Below are 27745 nucleotides of genomic sequence, written 5' to 3' on the forward strand. Positions count from 1 at the left end.
GCCCTCAGCCCTCGACTGCCCCTCTGCACACATTCTGATCTGACCCTCTCTCTGGACTCGTGCGCTGTCCCATGGTCTCAGACGGGGCTCTTTGCCTTTGGGGCCTCTTGTTCTGCTACTCTGCAAATCAAAGGGCCTTTCCTGTCCAGATGCTCAGAAATTATGCTTCCTCTCACAAATGCAGCCTCTCCTCACTTCTTCCCCGTTCAGACCTCTGAGTGTGGGCTCACTCTGAAGTTTCTCTCTTCCTCATTATTTTTGCCCTGCCGACCTAGCCAGGGCTCTGGCCTCCGAGGCCTTCCAGCCCCCTGCAGGAGACCCTGCAGAGGAAGAGGTGGGGAACAGCAGGCGGGTGGGCAGACGAGGCACATCTGGAGGCCACTGGGCTCAGGCCAGGCCCGGGTGAGAATAGGGCAGAGCCAGCAGCAGAGGGTAGCACCATCCTGAGAAGCTTTCTGGGACACCAGACTCACGGGCTGGACACGAGTTAGGAGTGGAAAGAGGCGGCTGTCCTGATGGCCAGAGCTGTAGGGGTGGGTTCCAGGCTAAAAAGAACAGGAGAGTCTGGACCGTAGGTGGGCGGGCATCCTAGAGAGCATGCAGGAAACCCAGCGTGGGCTCCAGGAAGGTTCATTTCTGAGGTCAGGGGACAGAGGATTTCTTGGGGGACAGAGCCTAGGTCAGACCCTCCCTCCCCTACCCTCCTGGCAGACCCTTTTCCACCCAGTACCTCCCCTCCTGAGCCCTCAGAGGAGCTTCAACCCCTGGAGCTCCCTGGAATAGCACGTTTCTGCCCCTACTGAAGATTAAGAAATTGATTTCGGAAGGAGGAGTAGCTGGGTGAAGGTCCCTCGGCCTCCACCTGAGCTTGCAGGTGACAGACTCCCCCCAGGCCCTGCCATGGAAAGTCCCAGAAGAAGGAAGTTATGGAAAAGAGGATAAGGAAGCAGGAGCAGCGGAGCCTAGCCACCGCCCCCCACCCACAGACTACTAACCTGCTAAACTCTCTTCTCTCTTGTCTTTTGCATGACACACCAAAGAGACGTATGTACGCATGTGTTTGTGTCTCTGTGCTGGTGAGAGGCCAGTGTCTGTACCCATGGCTCCTTCTCTGAGGAAGGCAAGGGAATTGCATCACGTATCTCTGTGCGGCTCCCACGTCTGTGTGAATGTGCCTGCCTGTGCACGTAAGCTGGTGTGTGTGTGCATGCAGGTGTGGGCATGCAGGTGGGCGTGCGTGCTGGGAGAAGGGCACTGCCCCTTCCTTCAACAGGGGACCTCAAATGCTCCTCAGGCCTCTCTGGGCCACCTTCCCCTCTCCCCACCCTGCAGGCCCCCCAGCAGAATCACCTCCAGGGTAGGTAGAATTGGGAAGGCCCGGAGACTCCCCTCAGCCTCTGCCTCAGCACTGGTCTTCCAGGGAAGGGTTGACGGAGATAGACAGCTCGGGACCCGCTACCCATTCTCTGACCCCGACTCACCTCAGCCCTGGAGGACTCAGTTCCTTGGTCTTTCATCGAAGCCTGAGTCACGTGGGGCTCTCCCCTTTCCCCTTGCAGAGCCATCCTACACATGCCCCTCCACCCAGTGGTCGGTAAATACAATGGTTGAGCTGCTGCCCCTGCAGAAGGCGGGGTAGGAAGTGAGTGAACTGGTGAACAAATGAATGGATGGGAGGGAATAGTGTGGTGTGGGAGAAGTCAAGGAGGGCTTGGAGTGACAGAAAGAGTCCTGGAGGTGGTACCCTACAGAGACCACTGCAAAGCTACCACAGCTCAGCCCACCCCGAGGGGCTGGGGCTTCCCAGGGCTGGGCCTGGCTGAGTCACCCCCCGGCCCCCGAGTCATGGGGTTGCTATGGTCTTCTTCTTTCAGTTCTGCCAACATCCCAGAGAAACAGGAGGCGGCCCAGGGGTAAAGAGGAGCATTCCCTAAGCATGGCTCAGGCTGGAGGTGGGGCACCACAGCTGTGCATGGCCTGGGGTGGGCAGCTCAGACCAGCTGTGTGCATGGCCCTGGCTGGCCGGGCACAGCTCTGCCTGGCTTGGCTGGAGTGGTGGGACGTGGGCCTGATGGGCAGAGGGTGGCACGGCACCTTCCCTGCCTGGCAGAATTAACCCTCTGTGGTTCTAAAGCCCAAAGATGCTGTGAGAACTTGCTGAGCCTTGGTCCTGGCCTCCCTGACCTCTGCTAGGACCCTGCCAGGAGGTGGTAAGGGAGTGGAGGACGGGGGAACCAGATGACCTCCTGGCATCCCTTCATCCCTTGCTGCAGTTGGTAATATTGGGACCAGGCCTGTGACTAAGTGTAGGAATAGGGACAGGTGCTGAAATGAGAGGAGGTGAAAAAATCCACCATGGTTCACGGTGGGAGAGAACTGACTTAGCAGCAGCTCCGTGGAGAAAGAGGCCTGGCAGTCTTAGATGACCACAAGCTCAGTAGCGGGCAGCCCTTGTCGTTCAGACTCCTCTGGGTGGCAGACTAGCTCTGGGCCCTGCGGGAGAAGGACACAGACAGATGGAGTGCAGGCAGAGAAAGGCACTTGAATGGCGGGGGACCAGGAATCGGCGCTTTAAGGAGATTCTGGGGGAGCCATTGGACTCTGGTCAACCCCACACAGAGCCAGCTGCCTCAGGAGGAAAGCAGGCTTCCCGAGGCTGGGGGTGTTTAAACGAGGGCATTTCGGAAGGGATTTTTGGGGTCCCTGAGGGTTGGACGTGGTACCTGCAGGCACCTTCAACTCTGAGGTCACAAGGAAGGAGGAGCCATAAGAAACGTGTTTGTGAAAGGAAAGACCTTAGGCAGCCTAGCTGCCTTCAGCCTGGTGGTGGACAGAGCCCTGGCCTGGGAGGCAAAGGACCCGAGTTCTGGTTCCACTCTGTCCTGTCTATGTGACCCGGCCCTCTCTGAGCCTCCTCTTGCCCAGTCACCTGGCTAATGAGGCTGAGGCTCAGTGAGGCTCTGGGGGAGGCTCGCTGCCCCGAGTCTCTGCTTCAGCTCTAGGCCCATCCCTGTCCTGCCCCCACCCCAATCTGAGCTCCTGGACCCTCAGGAGCCCACGTCCCTCCCCAGGGCTGAACGAGTGTCTGCACAACAATGGCGGCTGTTCCCACATCTGCACCGACCTCAAGATCGGCTTTGAGTGCACGTGCCCATCGGGCTACCGGCTCCTGGACCAGAAGACCTGTGGTGGTGAGCCCCTCCCCGAGCCCCTCAAGGAGGCGGCTCCTCCGGCCAGTGCTGACCTCTGCTCCCCCCCACAGACATTGACGAGTGTGAGGACCCAGATGCCTGCAGCCAGATCTGTGTCAATTACAAAGGCTACTTTAAGTGCGAGTGCCACCCTGGCTACGAGATGGACACCCTGACCAAGAACTGCAAGGCCGTCGGTATGGACACTGCAAGGTGGGGGGGGGCAGGGGAGCAGCTCTGAGGGAGTCCAGGAAGCAGTGTGCTTCCCATACGTGAGGAGCGGGTGTGCACACCTGCGTGTACACACACAGATGGCAGGTTGCACACACGGTGCTCAGAGTGTAAATATTCAGCACACACACGATGCACTGTGCATGTACACCCACGCAGACGCTGCACAGCGCCACCCGGTACAGCCCACAGAGTCTGCACTCGCACGACACACAGTGCCAGACACAGGCTGGACCGTGCTGGCTACACACGGCACGGGCAGCCCACACAAAGAGCAGGCCATGTGCAGACCTAACGTTGATCGTCACGTCAGCCAACGGAATTCACTTATTTTATTCAGTTCTTTACACTGGACACCTAACATTGTTGTAGGCACTAGGGATTCAGCAGTAAGCAAAACAGACGTGAATCCCTGTCTGTCCTCATGGGACTTACACTCTAGTTGGTGAGACAGACAAGAAATCAGAAAAATAAATACAGTGCATGGCAGATGGTGATGAGGGTTCAGGAGAAATATAAAGTAGAGAAGTTATAGTTTTCGATAGAGTGGTCAGGAAAGCCCTCACTGAGAAGGTGACATTTGAATAAAGGCCTGAAGGAGATGAAGGAGTGAGCCATGCATCACCTGCAGGAGCCGAAGGCAGCAGCATGCCTGCTGTGTTCAGATAAGAACGAGGAAGCCAGGGCAGCCAGGGCAACCAGGGCATAGGAGGAGATGAAGTCCAAGAGGTGACTTGGGGGCAGATCACAAAGGCCTTCGAGACCATTCTAAGGGCTGACTCTCGGTTTCACTGTCAGTCGGGGAAGAAAGCCTTTGTGGGTTCAGAGTAGAGGGACAGGGTGTGCCTTACATTTTAACTGACTTCCTCTGTAGGCTGTGTTGGGAATAGACTGTCGGGGGCAGGGGAGGAAGCAGGGGAGCTGCTGCAGAGGTCCTTGCCGTCAGCCAGGAGAGAGGTGATGGTGGCTTGGATCAGGGCCTTGCGTGGGAATAATGAGAAGTGGACAGTATGAATATATTTTGAAGGTCAGGATTTATTTTGAAGCAGCAGGATTTGCTTATGAATTAAATGTAGGATGTGAAAGAAAAAAAAGGAGTCAAAGATGACCCCAAGGTTTTTGACGAACTAACTGGAAAAATAGGATTGCTATTTATGGAGCTGGGAAAGACGGTGAGAAAAGCAGATTTGGGAGAATATTAGATTGATTTGGACATGCTAAATTTAACAAAACGGTTTAGACATCTAGCAAAGTATTGTGTAGGCTGTTGGATATACGAACCTGGGATTCAGATGCACGAATACTCATTCTATAGGTTATAACAACACAGCAGCTACAATAATTGACACGTAGCCCGTAAACCCAAAACATATACCACCCAAACTGCACAATGTACAGCACATACATTAGCCCATCACATGTAACATGCAACCTGTTCTTACCCCCACATGGGACAGGTGTGACACAGAACTGGGATTACATACGTGCAGTGGAGACAACATACAATGGCCCATGTATACACAAACCCTTATGTGTGAATATCTAAAGTGCAGTTACTCAAAAACTCAAATCATAAACACACAGGGTTCCTGTCACAGTCACAGCTCTCAGTAAAAATCACCTCAAGGTACCCTGTAACCCAGCTCCTGCCCTCAGGAAGATGAAGTGTCTTTGCTCTCATTTTGAGGTGAGGAAAATCACAGTTGGTCAGTGGCGGAGCTGGGCCTTGAATCCAGCTTTCCTCCTTTCTCCTTGCGCTTAGACCTCTAGTTTTCCATGGTATCTGTTTGTCCCACACCTTCCCTGTCACGCCAACCCTGCTTTGAAATAATCTCCATCACTACACACAGGTCACACACCCAGCCCCAGGCCCCACCTGGCTCTGTGCTGGTCCTACCCTGTCCCCAGGGAGCACATTAGCCTGGCACCGATGGACAGTGACAGGAACCAGGTGGCCTACAGAAGTGTCAGCTGGAAAACAAGAGGGGGAGAAGGTACAGGGGCAGATGTTGCCATTCAGTATTGCAGGTGCCTGAGAGTGGCCCGCTCCATCTGAAAACAGGCTGGAGGGGTGGCGGCCTGTGCGAAGTGCTAGGCCCTCATAGGCCTGGGGGACAGTGACCCTCCCCATGGAGTAGCCAGGAATGTCTAGCTCACTGAAGATCTTCCCAAAATCTAATCCTAAATCTAAAAATGGGTTTGTGTATACACGGGAGGTTGTGTGTTGTCCCTTTGCACGTATATAGTCTGTGTCATATTATACACATCCCACCCCTGCCTTTGGCTCAGAATAAAGTGAAAACTCTCTCCCTGGATCACAGGATCCTTTGTGATCTGGTCCCTTCCAGCATCTGCAGATTCGTCTCATGCCAGTACACTCTGTATAAACTAAAGTCTCACAACGACCTCCTTGAACCTCCTCCCTCGAGTCCCACCCCCAGCCCTGAGGGCCGTGCTCCATGCTGCAGCCTCAGTCATCTTTCTAAATCATTTAACGCTCATGTTGCCCCTTCTTGAACACTGCAGTGGGGCCCAAGCAGAGGAGGTGGCAGCTGCTGGGGAGACATGCATTCTAGGTAGAGGGACAGCTTGAGCAAAGGCCCCGAGGCAGCAAAGCTCTGCCGTGGCAAGGTGATGACAGGTAGTCTGGTGGCCGGAATCAAGGTGTCAGGGGGGTGAGTGATGAGGCTGGACAGGGAGCTGGGGTCATGCTGCAGAAGGCCTTCCGTGCAGGCCAGAGGAAATGGGGAGTCATCAAAGATTTGGGGGGAGTTTGTGTGCGATAAAAAGAATAAAAATCCCTCTGTTATGCATGGGGCTTTGCATCTTATGCTTTTTGTAGCCATCATTTCACCTGCTTCTTTAACCTGTGAGGTAGGAGTCGTCGCCACTTTTTACAGGAAATGAGGAGTCCCCCAGCAAACCAGTGGCAGAGCCTTGGTCTCCAGATCCCCCGCCTCTTGCACTGACCCTTTCCCTCTCAACCCCCCTGCATGGCAGCTGGCAGAAGCCCGTCCCTAATCTTCACCAACCGGCACGAAGTGCGGAGGATAGACCTGGTGAAGCGGGACTACTCGCGTCTCATCCCCATGCTCAAGAACGTCGTGGCGCTGGACGTCGAAGTTGCCACCAATCGCATCTACTGGTGTGACCTCTCCTACCGCAAGATCTACAGGTGAGTCGAGGCCTGGGTCCTGCAACCAGGCCTGGGGGGCGGGGCTGGGGCCAACAAAGAAGGAGAGGAAGGGTGGCCTCTGCACCCCTTCTGCCTCTATATTTCCCCAGGACAGAGATCGGGCTTAGGAAGGCACGGGGGATCACAGCGGTTGTGGAACTGCCAGGACTTCTCCACCTGCTGGGCCTTCCGGGGGGGGGCTGAGGGCTTGGATGGGCAAGCAGCTTTGAGCCCCACACATGGGGGCTTTGACTGACCTCCGGCGGCCTGAGCGGGCAGTGCGAGACACAGGAAATGTTCAGCCAGGGCGGAAAGGAAGAAGCCTCTGGGCTTTGGTAGGGATTTTCAGAGCAGCTCACATATATGTGTGTTGGATGCTGGGGACTCAAAGATGACTCAGACCTGGTCCTGCCTGGAGGATCCCACTCAGAGCATAGCGAAATCCACTGTGATGAGCATGAGGGAAAAGTATAGAGGAGGCCTCTGACCCAATCTGGCGGTCAAGGGTGGCACTACCTGCAGTCCAGCCCTTCCCAGCACAGTCAGTGGACTCTGGCGCTTGGGAAGGCTCCTTGCACATGCAGGAGGTTCTCTCCTAGGAGCCTCTGCGTGCCCAGGCCCCCTTTCTTTGTCCTGAGATCCACTTGGCAGGGCTGCCGATGACCAGGCACTGGGCGGACTGTTGAACGAATGGTGGATGGATGGATGGAAGCAGTCCGCGTGCTGCTCACCGACAACTCGATGCTTATCACACCCCAGCACACACAGACACACTCACACTCGCACACCCAGAAACAGCTTGAGCAGTGCCTGTCCGATGGTTGTGACGGAAAGAGGCAGGATTTGATGATGCCCTGGTTATGGAGCTGTGGGAGGATGAGTCAGAATGAATTCCCAGGTTCACTTTGGGAGTTTCACTTTCCGGCTTGGGAGGTTTCATGGACGGTGGTACCATTCTCTGAGATGGAAGCAGGGGAGGAGTTTCGGGTGGGGGGTAGGCAGTCTGTCTGTGTGGCTGAGAGGAGGGGAATGGGGATGAACAGTTTGGGATGTGTTGAGTTCAAGGTGTCCATGGGACGTCCGACGGGGGCCAGTTGGCTTTATAGTCTGGAACTTAGACAGTTGTCAGGATCAGAGGGTCAGAGCTGTGGATGGCTGTGGGCACTGTGGAACTAATCACCCGAAGAGAGGGTAAGTGGAGAAGAAAACCTTGGGAAATAAAGCATTTGGGAGAGAGAAAGCCCTGCTGATTTTGCCTCCTGAGTGTCTGCTGTACTGTGGCCCCTTCTGTCCATTCTTACTGCCTCAGCCCTTCTGCACACCCTCTTCGTCTCTCACCTGGGTGCGGTCACAGCCTCCTGACTGGTCTCTCTGCCTTCATTCCCTCCTCCTCCAATTCCTCGCGTATTCTGCAGGTGCCACAGTGATCTAACATGCCTCTCTGGCCATGTCCTCCGACCTGTTCAGTTACCCCTCCACAGTGAAATCCTGAGCCTTTAGCGTGGCACACAGAGCCCGTCAGGATGTGGCCCCTGCCTACACTTACTTCCTGTCTTACACCCCACATACCCCACTCCACCCCCACTGGATCCGTCACTGTTCCAGAGCACACGCCTCGGCATCTGCACGTGCTATTCCCTCTGCCTTTGTTCTTTGTGTTCCTGACAGACTGGGCCTTCAGGGCTCAACTACAAGGCCTTCTCCAGCCCTCCAGGATGATGTAGTCTCCATTACTCTGCCGCTATAGCCTCTGATACTTTCCGTAATCACAGTGTCTTGGTGTAATTATCTGGCTGTAAATTTCTGTCCCTACTAAACTGAGCTCCTCCAGGCCAGAGACCGTGGCTGACTTGAGCCTGTATCCTTACCCTGGTGGCCCAGGGAATGTGTTGAGTGGAAATGAGCCAAGTTCCTCTCCAATGCGCTGCTGTGACCCAGAGGGAAGAGAGGGGAAGGGCAGCTCCAGATGGGCCCGGGGGTGGCACACCTGCCCACGCCAGCCCTGGTTGCTCCTAGCGCCTACATGGACAAAGCCAGCGACCCGGCGGAGCAGGAGGTCCTCATTGATGAGCAGCTGCACTCTCCGGAGGGCCTGGCAGTGGACTGGGTCCACAAGCACATCTACTGGACCGACTCAGGCAACAAGACCATCTCAGTGGCCACAGTTGATGGCGGACGCCGCTGCACTCTCTTCAGCCGTGACCTCAGTGAACCCCGGGCCATTGCTGTCGACCCCCTGCGAGGGTGAGTGTTCCCACCCCCAAATTGCCCCAGGCGCTCAGTCCTCATGTGTCTGTCACAAGAGCTGCCTTGAGGGCTTCGGAAGGCCCTGGGCCACCCAGACACAAGCCACAGGGAAGAAAGTCCGTGCGGGCCCCTCAGCCTGTGAACCCCTGACCCAGGGTCCCTTGCGCACTGGTCGCCAGGGTGCTCCCAGGACTCTGCTACTCTCTCACCATATCATAGAAGCAGAGCATCTCAGAGCCGGGTAGGGCGCTAGAAATTGCCTGGTAGACGCTCCTGGGGCAGGAAGTCTTCCCTCAGGCTGCTGCGCGCTGCAGGTGGGCATCTGGCGACTGCTCGCACTTCCAGAGACAGGAGCTTGTCACTTCTCATACGGCCTGTTTCATTTTGGGGCAGCTCTGCCCATTAGAAAGTATTCTTTTGTTTGTTTCGTTCTCATGTTCCCACATCTGCCTCTCTTCGACTTCCTCCATTGGCCTCCGGAGTTACCTCTAGCATGTCTACTCCCTGCCCTGCAGGACAGCCAGCAAGATTTGAGGACTGAGATTACTGGGTCAGCTCTGCTCCAGCCTACCCGCCTCCATCCCCATCCCTGTGGTCCACAGCCTCTGGGCCCCTCACCACCCAGGCTGCCCTGCTCTGCCCATGCCTCCATATCAGGGGTAGGGATTCTGAACAGAGCACGACTCCCTCCCTCCCTCCCTCCCTCAGTGGGGATGTCCTGAGATGGCATGGTTTTTAAGCAGCTGCATCATATTATGTTTACCAGGATCACCAGCTTCTTCCTGCTGCTGTTTCCTTAATTGTTAAGCAGGGATAAGAAAAGCCTCTTCTTCCAGTGAGGGCAGCTGGGGGTGAGGCTGGCCACCTGAGAGGGTGTGCGTGGCCTTTGTGCGTGGCCTTGGGCAGTGGCGGACAGCTGCCGCTTTGCACAGGTGCATCCAGGCCCTCTGCAGACAACTGTCATCTCCTTTAACCCCCACCTCAACCCTGTTCTCTGTCTGCTGTCACACAGACCTGGGGCTGCCAGGTCCCCCAAACCATATAGTTACACCCAGCCCATTCCTGGTCCGTTGTGGCTCGGTCAGGGTCCCGCCAGAAAACCCACTGCACACTCATTTTAAGATAATTTAAGGCTGGTTAATAAAGGGACTATTGACAAAGGAGCGGGTAAGGTCTCATGCACTATCCTGGACTAGTAACAGGTAACAGGCCTGAGGGGCAGGAGCAGGGAGGGTTACCCGAGTTGGGAGGGAAAGAGCCGAGTAGAGAGGGTCACCTTTAGGTCATTAGCCAGCTGGAGGCACCTCTGTAGGGGGGAGTTAGGGGAATAGACATCCTGACCTCAGTCTCTCCCCTTCCCTCTCCGATATTTTGCTGAATACAACTGGAAGCCAGACGGCTAGGGAGCCCAGCCCATTGATGTGGTTCCCACATGCGCCAGCCTTTTGGTATACAGAGCAGAATGGCGATGGGATTCGAAGTGGCAAATGGAAGGGATCCAGAACAACCACGCAGCCCCCCAGCCTGGAGCCAGCCTTGGCTTGACACCAGCTTTCAGCAGAGGCATTTTGGGGAGGGTTAAGCACGTGGGCTTTAGAGCCCAACTTAATTTGAACTTAAATTTGAAGCCTGGCCTTACTACTTATTCACCACGTGATCTTAGGGAAGTCAGCCTCTCTGAGCCACAGTTTACTCCTCTGTAAAATGGGACTAATAATTACACCCTCCTGGGGTAATTGTGAGGCTACTTCGTTCAACAAATAGTAAATAAGGCCTATAGGCCACACACGAGCTACCTGCCAGGTACAAAATGAGGAGTAAGGCAGATGAGGCGCCTGCCCTCAGCGGAGCATATAGACTAGTGGGGAAAACAGACAGTAAACAGATAGGCCACATACCGAATGCACACGTAAATAACCGACGGTGTGAGCGCTCTGGAGGGAAAAAACAGGGTGTTTTAAGAGTCAATAACAGGGAGAACCTATTTACATTGAGGGTCGGAGGAAGGTTCTCTACTAAAAAGACGTTCTAAATGGCACACAAGTGGGGGCAAAGGCTCTGTGAAGGCCTTGGTGCCCTGAGGGATCTAAGAGAAGCCCTGGCGGCGGGTGTGGAGTTTGTAAGGGAAGTGGGCAGTGGTGGCAGGAGAGACAGCCAGAGAGGTAGGCAGGGACCTAGTCATGCAGAGCCCTGTCGGATATGGTAAGGATTTGGGATCTGATTTTAAGGTCAGTAGGAGAAACCATCATAAAGTTTAAAAACTGGAGAGTAATGGATCTTAAAAGTTATCACAAGAAAAAAACATTGTAGCTCTGTGGGGTGCTGGATGTTGACTAACTTCTTGTGGTGCTCATTTTGCAATATCAAATCATTATGTTGTACCCCTGAAACTAGTGTCATATGTCAATTATATCTCAATTTCAAAAAGCAGGATAATGACAGCTTATTTCCATTTTTAGAAGCTCATTTTGTCTGCTCTGTAGGGATTGGATTAGAGGGGCAGTGATTACTGCATTTGTAAGTACATGAGATGAGGCCACTCACCTAGTAAGTACTCAATAAATGTTCAAGAAAAAAGAGAGAGAAGCCCTGGACAGAGTTCTAGCTGTGTGACCCTGGCTAGGTCATCGGCTTTCTCCTCTGTCAACCAGGAAAGTAAGAGGGTTGACGGGGCCCTTCCCTTCCTGCTCTGGCACGCTAGGGCTGTAGCTGGAGCTGCTGGGGTGGGACAGATGGGCTGACAGGCTGTTCAGCTGAGGTCAGGTGGACTCTGGAAATACAGGCTTCTCCAGGGACTCGGATAAGGCAAAGACCGACACGCCTGCCAGTGCTAAGGTTTGATGGCTCCCGTGAACTTCAGAGGTCTTTCCAGTCCTCACTAAGCGTAATCTTCAATATTCAGAGGGCCACTGAGCCCTTGTGACCCACACCACCCCAGTCATGTTCCCTGACAAGAAGCCCATTGGGTTCTTCTCTCTTCTAGGTTCGTGTATTGGTCTGACTGGGGGTACGAGGCTAAGATCGAGAAGTCTGGGCTCAACGGTGTGCACCGGCAGACACTGGTGTCAGATGGTATTGAGTGGCCCAACGGAATCACCCTGGGTGAGCCCTGCCTTCCCCCACTGGGGGGCCTGTTCTAGCGCCTGGAGCTGACCACTGCCTGGGGCTCCGTGGGTCTTGTTGCTGTGTCCCCTTATAGTGCCACTGCCTGTGTTTCCTGATGGTTGCCCTGGGCTGGCCTCCTTCTGAGGCCTGGCCTGGAGATGTGGGCAGGGAAGTGCCACAGAGGAGCAGAATTCCAGGCTGTGGTCCCAGGCTCACAACCCGATCCCCTTGTCCCTTTTTCCTGCTCAAGATTTGCTGAACCAGCGCTTGTACTGGGTGGACTCCAAGCTGCACCAGCTGTCCAGCATTGACTTCAGCGGAGGCAACAGGAAGATGCTGATTTCCTCCCCTGACTACCTGAGCCACCCTTTCGGGATAGCTGTGTTTGAGGTGAGCTCTGTGAGGGGAGGCATGGCCCCATCAGGAAGCTGAAGCCTAGGAAAGGCTGTTCAAATAGGATGACTCCCTGAGACTCGTCCAAGTGGAAACAAAGGGACAGGGAAGCTGACTGGCTTGTTTGTACATAATACGTGAGCTGTCTTCAGACAGAGGCTATGCAGCCCCTTGTCCACCTGGCAGCCTTTCCTGTGCTTCCTCCCCAAGGCCCCTCCCTCAGAGCTCTTCCCACAGGTAAGTTGCTAGACCAGGTACCCTCGGCACCCAGCACTGTACCCACGTATACAGAAGGTACCCAATAAAGAAAGGGAAAAGGAATACACATTTCCTTAGTATTATTTACTATGGAAATGGCCTGAGAGATGCTATTCAATTCAGCACACTCTCACTGACCTTTGCTGGACCCTGGGGTCATAGAAGTGAATCAGACATCATCCCCGTCCTCAAGAAGCTCACAGGAGGGTGAGGAGTCAAGACCCTCCTGTGTTCTGACACTAACAACCTTTCTCCTTGGGGAATGAGGAAGCCAGAAGCGACCAAGTTCTCGCACACCCATACCTCTTCCCCAAAACTAACTCTTCCACCAAGGGGAGGGAAAGCAAGGGGACAGTGGCCTGTGGTGGGCATTGGCAATATTTGCCTGGAGTGACATCACCCAGCACAGCTCTGACATTGTGGGCAAGGCTCCAGCTCCCAAGTCCAGCCTCTGCTTCGAAAGACAGGTGTGTTCAGACACATGTGTGTGTGCTTGTACGTACATGTGGCATGTATGTGTACGTGCCTGTGTATACATAAATGCGTCTGTTTAAAAATGAGCATTCCTGTGTGTGCTAGTGCTTGTGAGTGTACGTACGCACACCAGTGCTTAGACAAGTTCATTTTAGGCACAAGTGTGCCTTCGGGTGTGTAGGTGAGCATGTGGGTATGTGTCTAGATCTGCACATGAGGCTGCACGGTGGTACCTATGAATGTGGATTCACCTGCAGATATGCATTTAGGCTTGTGTGGACCAACCATTGGATGTGTATGCGTGTATACCCAGAGGCTGTAGGAGGCCCCCTAGGGATAGTGCTTGCTAGATCATACGTCCTCTCCAATCTTGGTCCCAGGCCCCAGTAATGGTAACAGCTACAGAGACCCAACCTCGGTTTCTGCTGAACTCCAGGAAGCAGGCCTAGCTCAGCGTTAATGAGCAGCCTTCAGGCCAGAGCACTGAATAACCCTCTGAGACAGAAGGGAACCAGAGCCTATGCCACAGATCAGAGCTGAGAGACCTGCTATGAATCTGTGGACAAGAGAGTTCAGGGGAGATGCCAGAGCAGTGCTTGTGACTATGGTTTGAGGCCGCGCCCTCAGGCTGAGGTCGTGGGTTTAAGCTCTAGGCTTCCCATCCTCTGTATTTGTACCCCACAGGACAAGGTGTTCTGGACAGACCTGGAGAATGAGGCCATTTTCAGTGCAAATCGGCTCAATGGCCTGGAAATCTCCGTCCTAGCTGAGAACCTCAATAACCCACATGACATTGTCATCTTCCATGAGCTGAAGCAGCCACGAGGTGAGCCTTGCCCAGTCCCAGGTCCCCTGCCCACATCCTCTCCCTCTAGCAGGCAGGCTGTATTCACATGCACGTCACGTCTCGGCATCCCCAGTAGCGGCAACAGTCCCTGTCGTTGGTGGACTGCCTTGCCGTCGCATATTTACTTCATTTTGCCTCAAGCTCTTGGTGAACCAAGGCTGGGTAGAAATAAATAAACATACAAATGTCCCATTTTTGCCATTCTTACAAAGTATGGATATCACTGTTCTCGTTTAACAGCTGAGGAAACTGTAGCTCATAGGGGTAAAATAACCTTAGCAGGTGGTAGAGCTAAACCCTAAACTTGGGCCTATCTGATTCCAGAGCTCCTTCGGCCATAAAGGAGCACATTGCTTCTCATTTGCTATTTGTTCGTACTTTGCAGTGGTATAAAGTAACGTATCCTAGGGCGGTCAGTAAGGCAGCTTGCTGGTTGGCAACAGATGCCAGGAATCCTGCAATTAGGTTGTCCCTTCCTCTGTCACTAGGATATACTCATTCTAACTGTAATGGGAAGGGTGAAGGTGGGAAAGCAAAAAGGGGTAAGGAGATAAGGTTGGTGCCTGATTCTAGATTAGAAATTTAAATAAGAAAGAGATACGGCCTGTGGCATAGGGAGAAAAAAACATGGACTTTGGAGTCCAACAGACCTCGATTTAAATTGTCTCCAAAATTACTAGAGGTATAGCTTTGACAAGTTTGTTCTCTTTGAGCCACAGTCTTTTATCTGTTAACGTGGGCATAATACATCCCCCTCTGAGTTGTCATCAGCATTAAATGAAAGTGTGGGAATGGACTTGAGGACACGGGGAGGGGGAAGGGTAAGCTGGGACGAAGGGAGAGAGTGGCATGGACATATGTACACTACCAAATGTAAAATAGATAGCTAGTGGGAAGCAGCCGCATAGCACAGGGAGATCAGCTCAGTGCTTTGTGACCACCTAGAGGGATGGGATAGGGTGGGAGGGAGGGAGATGCAAGAGGGAGGAGATATGGGGACATATGTATATGTATAGCTGATTCACTTTGTTATAAAACAGAAACTAACACAACGTTGTAAAGCAATTATACTCCAATAAAGATGTTTAAAAAAAAAAAGGAAGAAAGAGTGGGGATAAAACAGCAGGTACAGTGACGGAAGGTGCCCAGTAAAAGTAGTAGAGAAATCGTTTTGATTTAGCCGAGTGGGAAGGGCCTCGTGCGTGGGGGAGGGAGAGCCTGGCACATCCCGTCTGTGCCCCAGTACTCTCTCTCCCCGTCTCTCTCTGTGCCATTAGCTGCAGATGCCTGCGAGCTGAGTGCCCAGCCCAATGGAGGCTGTGAGTACCTGTGCCTTCCTGCTCCTCAGATGTCCAGCCACTCCCCCAAGTACACTTGTGCCTGTCCTGACACAATGCGACTGGGCCCTGACATGAAGAGGTGCTACCGAGGTGAGCAGAGCTACTGGGAGGGATGGCCCCTGGCAATGCCAGACCCCATCTGCTGAAATTTTCCTCAACTTCTGGAAAACCATGAGCTCCTGGTCTTCCTCCATCTTCTCTGGCTACTTGTTGCCCTTTGCAGGCTCCTCTTCTGTACCGACCTTGAATGCTGGTGTCCCATAGGGTCCCCCCAAGGCTTTCTCTTCTCACTCCTGAGAAAAATGCACATACACATGCAACATTTTAAATTCAGTTTCAGGGGGATCAGGAATCCCCTGAAGACCTCAAATTAAGAAACCTTGATCCCCATGGCTTTGATTACTATTTATATGCAGGTGACTGTGATCTTGCCTGTTTCTCACCCAGAACTTAACACACTATCTAGCAGCCCTTTTGTGATATGATTGGGACTAACAGTCAGTTAATACTTCAACCATATAAATGTATATCCACCCTCCAGTCTCAATGGAGGCACGAGGCCTTTTGTTTGAGCATAAGTCTGCTGCAGCATTCATCATTTCCAGGTTCAATTGTTTAAAGTGGAGTGAGAATTTGAACCTAATAGTGTACCAGTATACATGCAAACTCCTTCTAGATTTATATAATTTCCACTCCTCCCAGTCTTTTATCGTGGTCTTGCCCACAACTGATTCTATAGCATTGTCCTAATGACTCATCTTTATCAAACCGAAATGCAGTATAAACACAGACAAGATGCTTGGCATTCAGCTAAAGTAAAAATCATAGCCCATTCAGTAGGATTAGGGAAGGAGTTTGAGCTGAGCCATGAGGATGAGTTCATAAGTATACTTCATCGAGGCAATAATTTAGGCACTAAAACAGCAAAATTCTTTGTCCAGTGACCTTCATGATATTTCCCCCGCAGCACCTCAGTCTACCTCAACTACAACGTTAGCCTCCACCACAACGAGGACAGTAGCCGACACCACCAGAGCCCCTGGGACCACCGTCCACAGCCCCGCCTACCAGAACCACAGCACAGAGACACCGAGCCTGGCAGCAGCGGTCCCAGGCTCAGTTAGTGTCCCCAGGGCTCCCAGCATCAACCCGTCTACCCCAAGCCCTGCAACCAGCAACCACTCCCAGCACTGTAAGGAAATGAGTTCTGCCTTCTTTCATGACGTGGGAGGGTCCTAGGGAAGCCAGGATCGGGGGATCTGTGGGAAGAAGTGGTCATACCAGAGCTAAATATGGGCTGTCTACAGGAGGAAGCAGCGGGAGGAAGAGTGCCAACCCACAATTTAGGAGTCATAGGTGCTCCTACCTTATAGAGGGGCTCAAGGGAAGCTACCTCCTATCTCTGAGCCTCAGTTTCCTCACCTACAAAGTAGGGTAATAATAACCCTTCCCCTACCTGCTTCGCAAGGTTGCCACGAGAGACAGAGGCATCCGTGTAAACAGAAGTGCTCATGCACACAGCCTCTGCTGACTCTGATAGTGTGTCTGTGTCACACGTTACTGCCATGTATGAGGGAGCATCCCTCAGATTTGGAAGTTTCAAATGCCCTGGTCTCAGTTCTCAGCACTCTCGGTAGGTTCCCCATATAGTGATATCCATAACTATGGTCTGTTAGTGCCTCTCTGCAAACCCTGGGATGAAAATAATTAAGTTCACCACTTATTAAATCATCGGGAGCAGTAATTGTCACTGCTAGAAATGTTCTATCTCATTAGCCAGCAAATACCTTTTAAATTGAGTTACCTGCTGGGGGAGTTCATTTAAGAGGATAAACTATCTTTTAAATTTTTTCCCATATGTACATGGCCCAGAAACTAAGCAGCGTGGTAGCACCTTAATAATCAGGCCCATCTTGCCAGCAGGAGCGCTTTCAGAGTTGAGTGCTTACCCTGAAGTTTGGAGAGGCAGGTGGGTCGCGTGTGAAGTCCAGTTCCTTTCACTTGGGCTGAGCCTCCAACCAGGGAGTCTCCCCACTGGCTTCATCACGCTCTAGGCTTTAATATCACTGTCCTGTGTATGCTTGGGACCCGGAGGGAGAAGAGAACGGCATTTCCACAGTAAACTTTGTAAGCAGTGCAGGTCTTTTCTCCCCTTAATAATTAGGTTCCCTTGGAGTAACTTGGAGAAACAGACACACTGAGAGGATAGCATTTGCGCCGTTGCCAGGAGACAATCATCTCCTCTCTTGGAGCAAATGATAGCTCCTCTCCAAACCTCAGAGGGCTGTCATGAGGATCCAAGGGAAAACTGCTTTTTAAACTAAAAAGTTTTGTACAGATGTTATACTGAAGATGAGTGTAAGAGAGTGGAAAAGATGGCACAACCTATTTTTAAAAATATATAGTACGGGCTTCCCTGGTGGCGCAGTGGTTGAGAGTTTGCCTGCTAATGCAGGAGACACGGGTTCGAGCCCTGGTCTGGGAAGATCCCACATGCCGCGGAGCAACTGGGCCCACGAGCCACAACTACTGAGCCTGTGCGTCTGGAGCCTGTGCTCCACAACAAGAGAGGCCGCGATAGTGAGAGGCCCACGCATCGTGATGAAGAGTGGCCCCCGCTTGCCACAACTAGAGAAGGCCCACGCACAGAAACGAAGACCTAACACAGCCAAAAATAAAAATAAATAAATAAATTTATTAAAAAAAAAAAACACTGATGATGCAAATGGACAGACAGAAATAAGAGAGACAAAACAACAGATACTGGCTGAAAAAGGCAATTGCCCCAGGTAGTCAGCAACATAAAGACCTGAGGGCTCAGCCCCAAGCTTCCTACCACCCAAATACTGTGGAAAGGGTAAAGGATTTAGGTCACAAATCCTGGGTTTGAATCCCAGCTCTGCCACTTCTCTGTGGGTCCCCCAAACCCCAAGAAGACTCAATTTCCTCATCTGTGAAATGGAGATGACCTCTGTCCTGATAAGATCTGGAAAGACTAAATTATTAAGCAGTAGCCGGGATCCTCATTCTGGAACGGGGGCAAGAAGCAGTTGGGTGGTTTTTACTGCTTGAGGCCAGCAAGGACTTGGGACTCACAGTGATGGAGCATCGTTCTGCTAATGTTTGTGTTTTGCAGATGGGAATGAAAGTGGCAAGATGGGCTCAACAGTCACTGCTGCTGTCATTGGGATCATTGTGCCTATGGGTGAGTGTGGCCCCAAGTCACTGGTGAGAAGAGAGAGACCCTGCCCAGGGTCTGGGTAAAGCACTGGAAGGACAGAGCACTGAGCACACGGACCTCTCTCTCTGACTTTTTCTGCCCTGGCCGCCTTCCTGCGCACCTCCCAGTCCTGATTTCGTTTGGTTTCTTAGCTTGGCACACCAGGCTCTTCAGGACCTGGCCCCAGACAGCTATCCACATATTTCCCCCACTACCCGTCACGGATACTCTACACACCAGCCATGTGAAGCCAAACTGTAGGCTCCACGGGGACAGGTCTGGTGTCTCTCTTGCTCGCCACTCTCCCCAGCTCTTAGCAGTGTCTGGCACAGGGGACGAAATAAAGTATTTGTCGAATTAATGAGTAGAAAAAACATACATTAACAAAAATTCATAGAGCTGCTTGCCATTCCTTTAATAGATCGTGCCACCTTGCTTGCTTTCTGTTTCGTTTTCAACAAACATTTATCAAGCAGCTATGATGTACCAGATTCTGTGATAAGGGGAGGGAAGGTGATTAAAAATAAGTAAGACATGGTTCTTGTCCTCCAAAAGTTTATAGACTTGTTGGAGAGACACACATAATTTGATTCTGACGTGGTAAGTCCTAAAATGAAGCCGTATGCAGTTCAGTAGAAGTGCTGAGGAGGCACTTATCTTGGAATTGGGAGAGGAGGGAAGCGGACAGGGGAGGGTTCCTAGAGGAAAAGTTATTTGAGCCAAATCAGCCAAGTGAAGAAGGATCAAGAGCAACCCAAGCAAGTGAAGACAACATGGGCAAAGCCAGGAATGGGGATGGCATGGGAGGGCGGGAGTGGGGTGGGTTTGGAATGTGGCCAGAATGTAACATTTGGTTAAACCTCACAGAGAACCATGTGGGCTGATTCATTCTCTCTTACCCTGATATTCACTTAGTATCCTGCACACCCTGTCTCTCATACCAGTCTCTTCTCTTGGTCGGATCTTTGAATTGCGATTGCCCATTCATCGTTTTATCTCCCTTACTTGACCATGTGTAGTACCTCAAGGATAAGGACTTGGCCCTTTTATCCTAAGAATCCCCAATATGGTGGTGAGTTAGCGAGTGAATGTTTTAAAAACTTCAACACCATCCAAGGGACTGTGCGAGGTGCCAAGGATCCAGGGAAGAAAAAGAGAAAAGACTTTAAGAGCTTTCAGTTTCGGGCTTCCCTGGTGGCGCAGTGGTTGAGAGTCCGCCTGCCGACGTAGGGGACACAAGTTCGTGCCCCGGTCCTAGAAGGTCCCATCATGCCGCGGGGCGGCTGCGCCTGTGAGCCATGGCCGCTGAGCTTGCGCGTCCGCAGCCTGTATTCCGCAACGGAAGAGGTCACAACAGTGAGAGACCCGCATACGGCAAAAAAAAAAAAAAAAAAAAAAAGAGCTTTCAGTTTTTAGTAAGACTTAATGATAAAAAAAGGTGATACAAGAGAGGTGTTACTACATATTATAAGGTGCTGTAATAGAGACCCGATGCTCTGTGGAGGAGAGGGAGTGGCACTTCTAAAGAAGGTGGCATTTGAATTGGCCTTGAAAGGCTTTATTAGTAAAGATGATGGTGAGACTATTCCAGGCTCATTTTGAGTAGAGTGGAAAATACTCAGCATTGTTTAGTGAAAGAGAAATCAACTCCTCTCCTGCCATACTCTGCTCCACAGAAGGGCATGTGTATGCTGTTTCCCTGATGTAACCTGCCCTAATAGAATCATTATTTTAAATTTCTGCTTATCTGAGGGCTGAAAGATGAATATTCTTTCCCTGATATTTCCCTGGGAGGCAGAGTATCTTTTCACAAGCGTATTGGCCATTTACATTTCATCCTTTATGAATTGCCTATTCACAGTCTCTTCTTATTTTTCTATTGGTTCCTTGTCTTATTCTTACTTATTTGTAGAAATATTTATACATAATTAATGTTAGACCTTTGTAATATATGTTACAAATCACTTCTCCCATCCTGCCACTTGATTTTTAGAATTTGTTTATGGTCTCTTTTGCCATGCATGAATTAAAAATGTTTAAGTATCAGATCTGTTAATCTCCTACATTATGACTTCTGGGCTTTGTGTCTTGCTTAGGAAGGTCTGCCTCATTCTAAATTATTAAAATATCTCTCTATATGTTTTTCTACTATTTTAAGCATGTTTTAGTATTTGATTATTAATCCATTTGGAATTTAGAATGCAGCAAGAGGTAGAGATTTAAGTATTTTTTCGACATGCTTGTCTAGTTTTCACAAGACCATTACTGAATAGTCCATCTTTTCCTTCTGACTTGACTTGTCATCTTTATTGTAAACTATATGCCTATACATACTTTGATCTGCTTTTAGGCTGTTTATTCTCCACCAGTCCCTATATACTATTCCTATATACTCGAAACACAACTTTATGATATGTTTTAATGTCTAATAGGGTATTATTATTCTTGGAACATTTTCTTAGCTATTTTTATTCAATTTCTCTTCTAAGTGAACTTTAGAATCATCTTGTTAATTCTATAAAACTTATGATGGAATCTTATGCCTTGGGTATATAAATTGATGCGGGGGGAATTTACATTTTTACAACGTTGAACCTTCCCATCGAGGAACATGACATATCTCTCTATTTATTTGAGCCTTCTTTTATGGCCTTCAGTAGAATTGTATAGGTCACATAGGACTTGCACATTCCTTATTGGGTTATCCCAAGTATTTTATAGTTTTTTGTTGGGCTATTACGAATATTTTCTTATTCCATCCATTTTCTGATTGGTTATTGCTGATTAATAAGAAAGCTATTGATTTTTTTCTGTTGATTCTTGAACTAAAATCATTTCTAATAGTTTTTCATCGGCTTTTCTAAGATTTTCCAAGCATACAATATCTGTTAATGACAGTTTGATTTCTCCCTTTCCCATGTGTGCCCTTCAATTCTTTATTTGGTCTCACTGCATAGCTAGATCTCTGGGACAACGAATATAGCAGCGATAACAGACATCCTTGCCCTGTTCTTATCTTTATGTATATCAGTTATTATTGATTATTATAATCTTACCAAAGTATTGTAGAAACCCCCTCTGTAGCATCCTAGACAGCTATCACCCAGCCTCCACTTGAATGCTCACGGTGACTGCTTACTATCTTGTGAAGCTGCTTGCCCCATTTTCTCCCGGCTCTATCTGAGAACTTCCTCCTTTACACATTAATATATCCATTTATTTTAACTCAGAACCTGTGTTTCCCTGCTGTGTTCCCTTCTAGAGATGCTCCTCTTCTTGCAGAGCCCCAGTTTTGGAAAGAAGCACCCCACCCTCCACCCTCCAATTTTGGGAGAGAATGGTTTCTTAGAGAAATCCAGGGAAGTAGCAGTATTAGGGCAAGAGTGTGGTGAAGAAATTCACTCACTCACTCAGCATGTTACTGAGCACCTACTCGCTACAGGGCACTGGGCACAGTGAGAGAAAGAAAGTGTGGTCCCTGCCTTCAAAGAGCTCAGTCTAGTTGGGGGTACACATATATAAAGTACAACACTGTGGTCTGGGAACACACGCGAGGGAACAACTGACTGTACCGTGAGAGGTTGAGAAAGTCTTCACTTTTGAGCTGGATCTTGAAGGATGAGTAGTTAATGAACAAAGAGCTAGGAGAAGGGCTTCCCAGCAGCAGAAAAAGAATACGCAGAAACAGAGCCTGGGAACAAGGGGCAGCCAAGCTGGAGAGGTGGCGAGAAATGCACTGATGTCTGGGCAACGGGCTGGAGCCTGCTGGAGATCCACTGTAACGTGTCTCTTCCTCCAGTGGTTATAGCCCTGCTGTGCATGAGTGGCTACCTGATCTGGAGAAACTGGAAGCGGAAGAACACCAAAAGCATGAATTTCGACAACCCTGTATACAGGAAAACGACAGAAGAAGAGGATGAGGATGAGCTCCACATAGGGAGGGCTGCTCAGATTGGCCATGTCTATCCAGCAGTAAGTGTTCCTTGCTGGAAGAATTCCTTCCTTCCTTTCCTCCCTTCTTCCTTCCATCCGTTCCTCCCTTCTTTCCCTCCTTCCCTCCTTTCCTTCCTTGTTTCCCTCCCTCCCTCCCTCCGTCCCTCCTTCAGACATTTATCAAGAACCTACCATGTGCCAGGCACTGCTCTAGGCCCTGGGGACACAGGAATGCTGGGGTAGGTGGTTGGGATAGAAGGGTATCAGGACCACCTTGTACCTAGAGGCTCTTCCTGGAGGAAAGAGGCCTGTCTTTGTGCTGAATACGTTTTCAGAACCTTTGGCCTAGAAAGGCAACTGTGGCCATTCAGTTCAAATGCATTCATTTCAGTGAACAATGTATACCAGTTATGTGCCAAGTACCACATAAGATACCAAGTGTTCAAAAGTAAAGAAGGGATGTACTTGCTCCCAGGGAGCTGGTGGGGGAGTTAGAGAGTCACTGGCTATTGAACAGCTGTGTGCTGAGTGCCATGGTGGAAGCTCAAGGGTCCCCTCTTCTAGGAAGCTTTCCCTGGTTTCTCTGTTCTCTCACCACCTCTCTCCATCACAGCACCTGTCACACTATAGTCTACTTGTCTTTTTACTCATTGGTCTCCCCGCTAGAACGTGAGCTCCTTGAGGGCAGGATTGTCTGATTAATGTTTCCCTGGTGCCTAGCACAGCATATTTGGCTCCCAGTAAGTATTTGTTGAACCAATGCTATGGAAACATCAACAAAGGTGACAGAAGAACTGTGTCCTTGGAAGATTCATAGCAGTCTTCCACGTAGAGAAGGAGGAAAGTGGCATTCCAGAAAGAAGCATGTGCAAAGGCTGAGAGGCACGACAGGGCATGGCTTGTTGGAGGATCAAGGACCACAAAGTGGCTGGAGCAGATGTCATGGTTGTATAGCGGAGTCGGGGCTGGGTGTGACCTCATGGGTCATCCAGTCCATCCCCCTGTCAGGCGATCAGCAGCTTTGATCACCCACTGTGGGCAGAGCCCTGTCTTGGGGAGACCAGAGAAATGGAAGACCCAGCCCCTGCCCTCAAGGAGCTTTTTGTCTTGCCGGGGGAACCAAGGTCACAGCTGCACCAACTCCCGAAGAACCCTCTTTCCGAGCTGCCTGTCGTCAAGTGCAAGGTAGGGCAGTGCCACTCTGAGTCTGAGGGGCTGATGAGCGAGGGCATGAACCAGGCAGGTGCAGTCAATCCTAGAAGGCTTTCTGGTTCTAGAAGGCTGCAAACTGTGAGTTGGGTGTCGGGGCAAAGATGAAAGATGGGTTAGTTGCAGACCAAGGAAATGGCATGTGGAAGAAATGACTGAGTACGGGGCAGGACAGACAGAATTGCTGCTGAAGCCAATTGTTCGTGAAGGGGAGACGTGGGAAATGAGGTCAAGCAAGTGAGGAGCGTTAGCAGATGGCCTTGAGGATCCTTAACCTCGGCCAATCCAAGCAGACAGTTGCTTAACCAATTTTTAAAGATCAGAGGGGGCACAGTGGAAGAAATGTTGAGCTTAGAGTGGAGATGACTCCCAGTTTCACTATTCCACAGCTCTGTGATCTCAGTACCTTCTTTCTGATTACTTTTATTTGTAAAATGGGAATAATAACCCCCATTCTCTCTGCTGCCTAAGTTTATAAAGTTCAAGTGAGATAGCACATGTGAGAGTGCTTTGTGAGTTATAAAGCGCTCTGCACATGTAAAGTGTCATTGTTTCCACAGAAGGAAACAACCACTCAGGAGGAGCTATTCCTGGTGAATCTAAGACCTGAAGAATTAAGCTCCTGCCAACTGCAGAGAAATAGAGTAGGAGAGTGAGGAAGTTGACATTTAGTAAGAACCTACTGTGTATCAGACGCTACTCAGTGTTTTACTTGTATTTTCTTGTTTAGTCTTTACAGGAACCTATATACTTGATATTGTTAGCCCCATTTTGCAGATGAGGAAACTGAGACTCAGAGAAATTGAATAACTTACCTAGGATCACAACTAGGAAGTGGTAGAACCAGGATTGAAACTCCTATCTGTATGTACACAAAAGCCCATGCTCTTTCCACTGTTTCTCAGGGTATATGGCCTTGAAGCTGTGGAAATCAGTATTCTCAACAGCCTGTTCTCTCCCCTGTCCCCTGCTCAGGTAGCTCCACCATCACTGCTGGGACCTGACTTTGGCCTAGAGATCTATCTTGAGGAGAGTGGGAGGGTCACAGACTAGAAAAAGATAGTCTAGTGGAGCAAGGCCGTGACATTCATGCAAAACCACAAATAATCCAAAGATGATTTGAAAGGCAGTGGAGTTACTTTTTATTGTTTATAGAATGTTCAGAGACGGAAAATGCTAGTCTGGTTCTATCTTATGCTGGTTAGGTTGATTTAGAATACTCTGGACCCCATGTGTGTTAGGTACTACATTAAGCACTCTACACACATAATCCCATGTGATTTCCCAACAACCCTATGAGGTAGGTCCTGTTAGTACTCCCATTTAACATGATGAAACCGAGGCTCAGAGAGGTGAAGTGGCTAGCTCAAATTCATACAGCGATGAGAAAGATCTTGAAACAATGGGGTCTATCCGAAGGAGGGTATCCAGGAAATGGAAGAGTGGGACACAGCATTATATCGGGACCAGGCTGGGGAAGCTAGATGTGTAGCCTGGAGAAGAAAACACTCAGAAGGAAGGGAAGGGAACACAAACACTGAAAATTTCAAGGGTTGTCTGTGTAGAACTCTCTGAGTCTAAGAGAGAGAATCAGGGAACATCGGAAGATATAAAGAAGCAGATTTCATGACAATATAGGAAAGAATTTAAGTCCACTGTCCACAATGGAATAGACTGGCTCAAGGGTTAGTGGGTGGTCAGCATTTGTGGCAGAGGGAAGTCTAGTATCTAATGACTAGAAAGTTGGAGAGAGGGAAAGAGGGATTAAACTTAATTGATCTCCACTGCCTTCCAATTCTGGATAATTAGTTGGGAGGGGTGCAGCCAGTTACCTTCCTGATTGTGACTAGCATGCTAGAGACAAGTAGCTAATGGCCTGGGATTAAACATTTGCCAAAGCTAACCCACTGAAGTTGAGCAAACCTAAAATCCTGTAAGGGAGGATGGAGAAAGTTTAGATCTCCACAGCCTTCCTCTTTACAGAGGCAGAACAGAATAATGAAAAAAGCTATAGCTCTGGATTCATACAGATCTGGGTTCAAATTGAGTTCACCCGCTTGCTATATGATCCAGGACAAATGCTGTTTAAGCTCGTTGAGTCTCAGTTTTCTCATCTGTAAAATAAATAAGACAAACGTGTCTTCTGAGGTAGCTTCTTGAAGAGTATGTGAGCTACTGCCTATAAAGTAATAGAATTTCTGGTACCTTGTGATCCTATAAATAGCTCCAGTGGGTCTAATGATGATTTCTTTGCTCTGTCTCCCCCAGCGAGTGGCATTAAGCCTTGAAGATGATGGACTGCCCTGAGGATGGGACCACTCCCTTCGTGCCTCACGGAATTCAGTCCCATGCACTACACCCTGGATGGTGTATGCCTGGATGGAAGGGTTTCTGTACATGAGTCTGTGTGTCTGTGTGTGTGTGTGCGTGTGTAATTTTTTTTAATTTATATTGCGGAAAGGTAACCACAAAGTTATGATGAACTGCAAACATCCAAAGGATGTGAGAGTTTTTATATGTATAATGTTTTATACACTTTTTAACTGGTTGCACTACCCATGAGGAATTCATGGAATAGCTACTGCTGAGTGACTAACGTGATGTACATAACCAAATGGGGCCGATGGTACAGTAGCTTACTCATCATTTAAAAATTATATTTACAGAGGGTATTTGGTTTTGGGGGGCTTTTTTAGGTTTCAGAGGTTTTTTTTTTTTTGTAAATAGAATGATTATGCTTTGTGGCTATCCATCAACATAAGTAAAACGAAGAAAACACTTCAACTCCCTCTCCCGTTTAGATTATTTATTAACATATTTCAAAAATAAGATTAGTTCTATAAGTAATTTAGAGAGGTGAGAGTATTTATTTTTGGTATGATTGGCCTACCACCCGGACTCTGTGGCATTTATGTTTATGTGCGTATGTGAGTGAGAAAGAAAAGTCTGTAGAGAAGAGGCACACCTATGGCTGTTGTTCAGATACATAAAGATAAATATATTTTAAAACAGTCCACAAGAAGGGTTATCTGTAGTTTTCAGAGAAGCCTTTGGAAATTTGGATCAGAAAAGAGATACCATGGTTTGTGCAAACATGCAGTGGGGAGAGGTAGATCTTTTCTGCCTCTGACTGTTCTTGGGATTCCAATCAGTCAGCAAAAGGCCCTCAGCTCACCCGTGGCTACTGTGGTTCTCTTCTGTGGCTAAAGCCAGTGTACAGACTTCACACAGTACCCAAAGTTCCCGCGAGCTCAGATGAGAACATGCCTGAACCTTGGCTACTCCTTGTTTTAAAGTTCAGCATTTCAAGTAACTTCATTTTCTTTTAGGAGACTTGGGTTGAATTCACTGTTTCCTCTGAAGCACACTGAGGGTGCCATCCTTACTTATAGAGAGCTAAATGGAGACGTTTCTTGAACAGGCCAAGTTTACTGTTGGGACTGGCTCAGGCACTGACCTCCGAGTATGCTGTGGGTTGAGGATGAGGATGGAGGAACGGGTTTTGTTACATCTCTATTTCTCCCTTCCCCTTTCTCTCTACCATTTCCTTTAGGTGGAGAAAACAATTTAAAGTGATACATAGGTTTGTTGCCATCATGTGTTCACATAGATGAAACTAATATTTGGCTTAAATCAGAAAAAGTGGCCAAACCTAAAGTCCTGTTTGAGGGGGAAACGGCGTACACAATACTACAGTATATCGGCTATATATGTTCACACAGGGATTGGTTTACTGCTTTGTAAATAAAAGGAGAAACTCTGGGTATATGTATAGATTTTTTTTTTTCATTGTGGACACTTACTTTGCTTTTCCTGGGCCTTGGGGGAGGCAGGGAGAAGTGCACTTTTCTTTTTGTGGGGTCTACCATTGAAAAGGTAATCCTACAGTCCCAGAAGGAATTCAGTCCCTGTTGGCTCTTATCCAAGGTGTGGTCTTAACTCTGCTGTTCTGCCACTTCACTCCCACTGGACAACCAGGGACAAGGTGTGACATGGAAGTGTTTGGTTTAAGTAGGAGCAGAGGACATGTATCTAACCTTAACATACCTGGAACTTGACACTTTTAAGCAAATTCCTCCCCTTCTACTCCCCAGCTGCCCCCAACTCTGTGAAGCTTGGATG

At 49.7% G+C, this 27745-nt stretch overlaps 1 protein-coding gene across 9 annotated transcripts in view; it reads left to right on the plus strand.

Moving 5' to 3' along the window:
- Positions 1–27544, plus strand: part of LRP8 (LDL receptor related protein 8) — a 77735-nt gene extending 50191 nt beyond the window's left edge. For 4 of the 9 annotated variants that reach the window (XM_082666366.1, XM_082666368.1, XM_082666370.1 and 1 more), the window contains 13 exons: positions 3072–3191; positions 3263–3388; positions 6423–6597; positions 8614–8841; positions 11828–11946; positions 12200–12339; positions 13759–13900; positions 15199–15351; positions 16229–16453; positions 18398–18466; positions 22281–22453; positions 23423–23599; positions 25892–27544. In XM_082666366.1, coding sequence (XP_082522492.1) covers positions 3072–3191; positions 3263–3388; positions 6423–6597; positions 8614–8841; positions 11828–11946; positions 12200–12339; positions 13759–13900; positions 15199–15351; positions 16229–16453; positions 18398–18466; positions 22281–22453; positions 23423–23599; positions 25892–25930 — 1886 coding nt within the window. In that variant the 3' untranslated portion in view covers positions 25931–27544. Of the gene's footprint in view, positions 1–1874; positions 1953–3002; positions 3192–3262; positions 3389–6422; positions 6598–8613; positions 8842–11827; positions 11947–12199; positions 12340–13758; positions 13901–15198; positions 15352–16228; positions 16454–18397; positions 18467–22280; positions 22454–23422; positions 23600–25891 lie in introns of all 9 variants that reach the window. The other 5 variants (XM_082666365.1, XM_082666367.1, XM_082666364.1 and 2 more) reach the window with 5 other exon arrangements.
- Positions 27545–27745: the final 201 nt, after the last annotated feature.

The sequence above is a fragment of the Grampus griseus genome, assembly GCF_964374135.1.
Source record: "Grampus griseus genome assembly, chromosome: 1".
Lineage (NCBI taxonomy): Eukaryota > Metazoa > Chordata > Mammalia > Artiodactyla > Delphinidae > Grampus > Grampus griseus.